Raw genomic sequence first — 9,186 nt, 5'->3', positions numbered from 1 at the left:
CTTAAAAGGGGGGGGGGGGTTGAAACCGCTCCCCTGGCTACGCCCATGTCACACAGAGTCCAACAGTATTGGAGTAGACTAGAAGGAATGCAAACAAAAATGAAAAACCCAAGTCATGGCATGTATGTGTGTTTACAACATCAAGATGTCTCCATTTATTGGACTGCAAACAAGAGTTGGCCAAAACAAGGAAACAAAACATGAACTACAAATTTATTTCATGAATTTTTTAAATCACAAATTTTCAAAAAAAAAAAAAAAAAACTCGAAAGAAATGTCTATGACCTGCAAAGAACATCAACTCATGTCATCCAACACGCCAGTTGTTATACACACTCTATCCAGGTCTTGGCACTGAAGAAACTGTTTCATAAGTTAAACAAGGTGTAGAGAATTGTTTAGGTCAAAATGACATTTTAGTACTTGATCAAAAACTAAATGTTTAATTCGTTAACTTTTAATAATAAAAAAAAATGCAACAAATCAATAAATTACTGCATTGATGGATATATATATATTTCTATAGCTTTAACATCTGTCAATAAAAAAAAATATGACATTCAAAGTTTGTATTCATTTGTAATTAGTAAGATTTCAAAAGGAGTTTAAAAAAAAAACAACATTTGTATCTATTACATTGGTGTCAGCACAAAGGTAAAGTGTCCAGATGAGTGAAGTGCTGCTATCAAGAATGTTGAAGTTGATCACTGAAGTTCTGACATCAAATGGTTTGGGGTAAAACATGCGACTAGAATACATTTTTTTTTTCTTTTGAACAGTTTGGATAACAACCCCCCAAAAAAAATAATTACACATCATTATTCCGACAAAAAAATAATTATAAGGAAATTGAAAAAAAAACACGGCATTTCAAATTACAGTGGAGCTTTTCGCCAGCGAGAAAGCAAATTAAACGTTTCAGGGGAAGTAACAAATCATTACAAGCTTATTTTTTGGGGGGAGTGACGTGGACTTGATCTCAAACTTGTCACCAATGAAGTGAAAACAGTCAAAAAATAAATAAATACAAATACATTCTAAGAATTTATTGACACAGATCAAGAAAATTTCAAGATTTAAAAAAAAACCAAACACAACAGACCAGATGAGAGGAACAAATTGAAAAGGATTTTTTGTGTTTAATCTTCAGGATTGTCTGGGCGTTGTCACAAAGTGTTTAAATTGGAGCATAAGGCATATAGTTTCAGATTGCTTGCTAGTATGAATATTGACAGCATTAGTTTAAGGACTGGTTGAGTTTATAGTCATATGTCTGAATGACATTTGCAAGGACATGCAGTGTGGATGTGAAACAATATATTGAAAGACAACATTGACCTCTCCGCTAGATGTGCTGCTGTTTCTTTTGAACTATAGGTTCACTCACTTAGTGTCCAATGGAGCCTAACATATGACTATCAGAAAACAAAAGAAAATTTCAAAACAAAAAATGACTAAGAAACAAATGTGACAAAAATAGCATATCAGTAAAGCTCAAATACCTGTATTTCAAAAAGCATTTTCTAAATCCTCAATAGATGTTAACAGTGAAACAGATTCTGCGTTTCAATAATACAATAGACAAATGACACATGAGTGTTTGAAGTAGACGAAGCAACTTGAACTAAAGATGACACTAAATTAAAGCCAAAATTTACAATTACCTGTGACATTAAGTTCTGATTATGTTCAGATAATAGTGGCCAAGTCAAAATGTTTCTAGGGGGGTCCAGATAATTTCAGCCCCTGTCAGTTTTATTTATGTCATTAGCAGAATAAAAATTATTCCCCCAGGTGACTGTCAGGTCAAGATGGGAGTATCACAAAGTGTTTGTTTATTTTGAATTGAACTCTTTGGCTTCAAAAAACATTGGAGTAACAATGTCTAATTACAATGCCATATAATTTAGTGCCACAGTTTCATTTTTTTTTGTTTTTAATTAAAAAAATGTTTTTTAAAAAAAGAACAAAAACAAAGGTCAAGGCCATGAAAACTATCTCCTTACTTTAGGCAGAAGTGAGGATTTCATCAATTATATGTGTGGAGAAATATACAATGAAAGTAGAAGTAGGCTTCCTGGTGGATTTGTTTCAATTGAACTCTAAATCAAGAGAGATGACCACCAAACTGATTTCCTTTTCTTCAGTTTCTTCTTCAGACCAAAATACAATAGATGAACATTTTTGTCTATATTTAAAAAGAAAATTATATAGGTCTGTGCATCCAACTCATTCACAAGCTCAACAAACACAACAAAATCAAAGCTAAAGCAACTGAAGCAAAAAAGCTATATTCTATAAATAGATTGAAAAGAACTTAACATCAAAGTAAAGGTAAGCCACTCTAGGCTTTCACCAGAAATGGCTTGAAGGTAGAAAAAAAGAGTACAAACTAATGAATAAGGCTATAAGTTCTTGAAGCTTGTAATTGATAGATCAATAGAAAGATTTGTAAAAAGTAATTATAGATAGAAACACTGGAATACATGTTATGCAAACAAACAAATGAAAATATTTATTTAAAAAATATAACAACATAAAATGAATGAGTAAAAATCAAAATAGATACATGTCAATATTTCAAGTGATTGCTTTAAATTGGATAGACTGGTCAAGGGAAGATGACTTCAGTGATGTTTTTTTTTTAAATCATTAAAACATACAAGATTTTAAAATCACCATTACTTTTGCCTTTTTTTTTTAAAAAAAAAAAAAGTTATTTTCCGTTGATGAAATGGGAATGGTAAAGTAGTTACTATTTTGGCAGAGACGCCAAAGATCTTTAGTAAAAGACCAGCCATCACAGAGAACAGGCTATGAGAATACATAAGAATTTGGCATATTATAAATATTTACTTGTGTAACGGCTGTAGCCTGTGTTTACTTATATACTTACATATATATATATATTCTCAAATAGAGATATATTTATAAAAAAAAAACAAAAGCAAAAAAAATACACTGTCAAAATCTTTGTTCAAATTAACAAACCAAACACAGAAGACTTAAACTCAAATTGGGGTTAAGTTCATAAGAAAGCCGTCATTCTGACTGCAAATAAAAGCAATGCTCCCAACAAAAAAAGATTTGTATGTTGCAAAACAGAACAGAACAACGGTAAATTAAGCTGAAATGCAACGCCAAATCAAACAACAAAATAATGGAGAAAAAAACAGGTGCTTCAAGGCAAACACTAAGTGTCCAAGTCAAAACCACAGCCACAACAAATTGTTCTACTCATGAAAGCGACAGAATAATGAGCCTAGATTAGTTACGTTTCTATCAGATCTTAAGGTCAAGTGTAATTCAACGGTGACTAAATGTTACTACCAAGGACATAAGAGATGTCCACAAATTGTCTGCCTAGTCATCTTTTACATTTTTTGTGGAGTATTAATTCATGTAGGAATACAACAATAACTGCTCCTTGAAAAAGCTAATTAGGTAAAGGTAGACATCAGTACAAGATTGGCTTAGATAGAAATTGCTTCACTCATGTACCTAACATAATTGTTGTTTTCTTTCTTTGGGGATAGAAAAAAAAATCTTGTCTTATATTCAAAAACTAAATTCTTTCATTTCTCAAAGTGTTTGAAGCTTGTAACAGAAACAATGATGAAGTATCAAATATAGTTCAAGGTTCATGACAGATTGTAGGATACAAGCAATACCTATATAAATAAAAACTGTTTTGTTTTTCAAAGTAGAAACATACAGAAGATTATGTAGGAATAACATCCATATATTTACATATAAAATAGATTTATTTTATCAAAATAGATTCTGAACACATCCATAGACAAAAAAAAAAAATACAACATCATACATCAGTGTGCACGTCATTTCGAACAGTAGAAATAAACAGAAGACATCAAACAGACATTTTTGAAATGGTAAAGGAATGGGGCATGAGGGGGAGGGGGGGGGGAGTTTTGATTCAGTTGTTCACAGCCTAATTGATATTTTAGTGGAGCGTGCAGCAAATATCCTGCATACAATGAAGTGACAGCTCAATTTCCGATGATACCATTGAATGAAGTGGCAAAACCCTGTCTCTCAAGGTTGGCAGTAAACATCAGCCCAGTTGTGGCCAGTTCCACCGGCCCACGAGCTGATGTCTAGGCTCCAAGCCCAAGGTCTACTGCAGTAGAGAGCCCTGTAGCTTGTTGAGGTGGGGGGGGGGGGGGGGGGGGGGGGGACTGAGGGTAGCTTGTATCTAATACTCAAAAGAATTTTAAAAAAAAGAAAACCCAGTAAACTTGTATACTTTGATAACCCAGCATCTTAATACACAGAAAAAAAATATTTTAATCTGCATGTAGTTAGATCCCACATGAAAGAATATTTCAAACATGCTAACCCAATCACAAAAGTCAACTGAATGCTCAGTCAATGTTTGCCAACTGCAAAGCTGAAACTCTGCGTACAAACATTGACAGCTTAGGGGTTGAAAGGAGGCAGGATCCTAAATGAAGCCCAAAAGAAACATCCTAAAATGAAGACTCAGTCAAGTGACAGAATTACACAGCCAGTAAAAACATCATTAATGCATGTTATAAATGAAATTGATGGAAAGAAACACATCATATATATAATATATTAATGTCATTTATATATATATATATATATATATATATATATATATATATATATATATATATATATATATATATCATATATATATCAATGAAGACATTCAATAGATGATAGCATAGTCAAGACCACAAATATAAGGCCTTACAGAAACTGAGTTTTCATACAATATAAAAACATTTAAAAATACAAAACAAATGACAATGTTCAATGTAAAAGAAGTGTTGCATCAATAGAAATTTTATGGCAAAGGAAATTAAAAAAAAAACAAACTCTGGCAAATTTCAAGTTGACTTGACTATCTGGTTCAGACTGAGCTGCAGATATATACCAATGTTTTGATATTTTGCTAGACAAATTTCAAGTTGACTTGACTATCTGGTTCAGACTGAGCTGCAGATATATACCAATGTTTTGATATTTTGCTAGACAAATTTCAAGTTGACTTGACTATCTGGTTCAGACGGAGCTGCAGATATATACCAATGTTTTGATATTTTGCTAGACACTTCTCTTGGCAGTTTGATTTCCTCTAAGCATAGATAAAATGTCAAAGCTTTTAGTTTTGTCACAACCAAACATTGTTCAAGAATGAGCAGAAGCAAGCTAGGGAAGAATTTTTCAAAAGGCAGTGGAATCTAAATGCTCAGATCTTGTAGACATATTCTCTTCATATTGCTTTAGAAGTTCATAGTGACTAAAATAACAAACTAAGGTTCAGTACCGGTTCAACTTCGTGACGTTATGAAACTATTCAATTAATTTATGTAATGATACCTCACAGAAGTTCTCAAAACTCAGGGCTAAATGTAATATTAAAATAATGGTCAAAAAAAAAAAGTTTGCGGTTTATTTAAAAACTATACTTAGTTCCAATGTAGAATATAATCATGATTAAATTTTAAACTCATAAGAACTTTATACAGTTATTGGATATAGAGTCAAGACAAGTAGTTTGTTTTTCTCTCATTAAAAAATGATTTGAAAACAGCCAAGACGCACACTATGTGTACAATGACAAAAAGGTCATTTCAGTTAGGGTATGTTAAGAAAAAGGTCGTTTCCGTCAGGGTCCGTGGGCTGAATACAATGAAAAGAAGATGGTTTTGAAATGACATAAGTCTCATCAGTTCTCTTGCTTGTGTGAGACTTAACAGTGAGCAGTCTTCATCCAGAGTCAAAACAAAAAAAAAAAAACAACACTTAAATTCAATCAGCATTAAAAACTTATGTGTTCAAAATAACCCAGAACATGTTTGGATGAAAGCACTTAAAAAACCCAAACATAACCCAACTAATAAACCAATGCTTTAATGCCACGTCCACTATCATTAGCTGTATGGCATACAATGTATCTCTGTTTAATACTAACTACTAGCTGCATTCAAATTTTGGCTGTCCAATGGAAATGACCCTTACAAAGGACTAGAGAAAGGCTAAAAAGGTCACAACTTGAAGTTCACAACATATGAATCGTACCAAATGAGCACACAACATTTTAAAGCTCTGAGACTAATTGTTGAATCCACTCAAAGAGTTACGTACTTCCAAAAGTACTTTGCTAGACCCTGTTCAGCTTAAGATCAACCTACTATTTCTTGGCCATCAGAGGTTCTAACTTTTCAAGTGTGTAACTCTTATGATGTTAAACAAATTTTGTACTGAACTGCTGAAAACTGCAGGAGGTCATTATCCAATTCCAACAATGACCCAAAAAATCTGCTTCAATCAACTTACACAAATGCAATAACAACAGGATGAACCAAACAAAATCTGGTATTCGAAATATAAAAAAAAAGACTTGGAAAGTAGACAGTATTAAGAAACTATCATAATGTTGCATTCTATTTAATATTTCTTTTCTTCACATCTGGCACGTGTCCATCTAACATTTTAACCCCCCCCCCTCCCCCTATACTGGTTTGATTGTTACAGCTTGTCTAGAAGTCAAACCAAACCTAACAGTTTACTATATAAACTTATAGCACCCACTATGACATGGTATACATTTCTAAGAACATACAAATTGAAACAATAAAAAAATCAAAGTGTATCAACCCTGGTCATAGTAGATTCATTGTTTTTTCTTCAAGTTATTTAAAAAGTGAAAAAAAAAAATAAAATAACGACAAAAAAACAAAACAGTTGAACATAAAACATGTCAACTCAAAGAGAGATATTTTGTAGTACACATGAAGAAAGCTGAAGTTGACGGGTCATTCCAATCATGTCAACAAACAGTACACATTTGTGAATAGAACACATTGACAACCGTTATTGTGTATCCCAATCAAGTCACATTAAAGTTAGATATATCCACAGAGAGAAAGATTTGTTGCTGGTGCACATAAGGCAGTGTAGAGGGAGTCAAGGGGAGGAACTCTCCCAAGATTTGTGTGCAAGACAACTCTTGGCCAACTAGTAGGCACTCACTCCCTTGGCCTACAGTCACCAAGCGTCAGTATAGCGGACATCACACTCTTGCAGAGCAGGGAGTTTCTCCTAGACACAAAATAAAATACAAATTAGATTTTCATTCAATGAAGCTTTGAACAAAAAAAAATAAAAATAAAAGTAACAATCTAAATCTAGTTTTTTAACGTCTTTGATAAGTTTCAATAAATGTAAGGCTCAGAAAATAACCATGCTGTATACATTTTCAAGCTTTTTTGGTCTCACCTTTAGGCCTTCAAAGGTAAGGGCAGACAAATTGGTACTGTTTAGGTTCAGTTTCCGAAGGCTCTTCATTGCTGACAAACAAAAAGGAAACAACATTAAGTAGGCAAAAACTTAAGATGTTGTGATCTGGTCTAATTATGTTGAAGTAAGATTTAAGATTTGGGAGGTGCAGTGGCTGAGTGGTGAAGCGCTTGGCTTCTGAACTGGAGGTCCCGGGTTTGAGTCCTGGTAAAGACTGGTATTTGTAAGTTTGGGATCTTTGGGTGCCTCTGAGTCCACCCAGCTCTAATGGGTACCTGACATTAGTTGGGGAATAGTAAAGGCAGTTGGTCATTGTGCTGGCCACATGACACCCTCATTAACCGTAGGCCACAGAATCATGTGACCTTTACATCATCTGCCCTTTAGACCACCAGGTCTGAAAGGGGAATTTTTACACAAGAACTTAAAAGATTTTAGTTAGACTTTGGGAGGTGAAGGTGTTTTACTTGTTAACAGGGGTGTCATCTCAATTCAAAAGCACATTTCATCTCCCCAACAAATTTCAGAAGTTGGTTGGGTCCTCTGGTCTACACAGGATTTGTACTTTATATTATGGGTGGATTAGTACTTATACTATGGGTGGCTACAGCAGTCAATAGCTACACCACTCATTTCTTGTATCCAAAGTGTGACCATTATATAAGCCAACTTCCAATATCCTAAGTGTGACCATTATATAAGCCAACTTCCAATATCCTAAGTGTGACCATTATATAAGCCAACTTCCAATATCCTAAGTGTGATCATTATATAAGCCAACTTCCAATATCCTAAGTGTGACCATTATATAGCCCAACTCCCAAAATCCTAAGTGTGACCATTATACAACCCAGCTCCCAATACTCTGCCAGGGAACCAAAAATTAGCTTTGAAATAATGTGCTGTTTTCAGCAGCCCAATAAGGAATAGCTGTTATTCCATTTATACAGTCTGTCATATTTACATCAAATTTAAAAAAAAAAAAAAAAACTAAAATGCCTTCCTTTTAGTTAAAATCGGCACAGTATCGAGTAATAGTCTTCAAACTAGTAAGAAAATGTAGGTCCTACAACAAAAACAAAGTGAAAAAGGTTCAAATTGTTTTTACATCAGATACTGGTACTAAATGAACAACATATACTGATAGACAAAAACTGTAAGTTAAAACAAGGTGAAACATGGACTTTGTGTTTTTCAATAGCTGTATGGAATCTATATCACTTCTGGAAGTCAATACTAATTTTAAAAGCTTTTTTATTCTACAGGGTCTGTGAATGATTATGTTTTTGGTCTCTTGCGAATGTGATTTGGGTGTGAGTTTGTGCAGCAAGTAATGTGTGAATACAACAGACTGACCCATAGGGGTTGTCTACGAGTTTCTGTGAAATACAAATTTCAATTGCAAAAAAAGTAGGACTGTTGACTCATGTATTGTCCAGTTGTTAAATCTATACAGTTATATAAAGTTGTATGTGTTTTCAACTACCAGGCATCAGTGACATGACTACTTTAGTTCTGTACTACTCACAGGCAAGGCAAGTAAGACCTTTGTCAGTCACTGGTGTCTCACACAAATTAAGGACTTGAAGTTTATGAAGATGTTCAGAGATGATCTGTAAGCCTTGATCCCCAAACTGAAAGACATTAGCAGTACATCTACAAGCAGACCAAAACAAGCTCATCTAGAGAAACATAGTCGTTTACAATTCAAGTTCTAAGCTACAATGACTGAAGTTTTAAACAGCGAGCAGACAACATTAAGCTGCAAATCAGATGAAACAAATTTTTGTTGTTTTATTTTCATGGACTGAATCTTTCATAATTTAAGAGAAGGATTCTTGATCTTGTAAAAAAAAAAAAGAATGTATTGACAAAGAGTGTGACTTCTTATCT

At 33.6% G+C, this 9,186-nt stretch overlaps 1 protein-coding gene across 5 annotated transcripts in view; it reads right to left on the bottom strand.

Moving 5' to 3' along the window:
• Positions 1-5,076: 5,076 nt before the first annotated feature.
• LOC106069745 (C-Maf-inducing protein-like) overlaps positions 5,077-9,186 on the bottom strand; it is a 114,434-nt gene continuing 110,324 nt past the window's right edge. For all 5 annotated transcript variants that reach the window (XM_056034607.1, XM_056034604.1, XM_056034603.1 and 2 more), the window contains exons 18-20: positions 8,822-8,927; positions 7,273-7,343; positions 5,077-7,095 (exon numbers count right to left, since the gene is read on the bottom strand). In XM_056034607.1, the coding sequence (XP_055890582.1) occupies positions 7,042-7,095; positions 7,273-7,343; positions 8,822-8,927 (231 nt within the window). In that variant the 3' untranslated portion in view covers positions 5,077-7,041. The remainder of the gene's footprint in view (positions 7,096-7,272; positions 7,344-8,821; positions 8,928-9,186) is intronic.

The sequence above is a fragment of the Biomphalaria glabrata genome, chromosome 7, assembly GCF_947242115.1.
Source record: "Biomphalaria glabrata chromosome 7, xgBioGlab47.1, whole genome shotgun sequence".
NCBI lineage: Eukaryota > Metazoa > Mollusca > Gastropoda > Planorbidae > Biomphalaria > Biomphalaria glabrata.
Note: the sequence above shows the minus strand (reverse complement) of the source record. Positions and strands in the feature narration are given on the sequence as shown.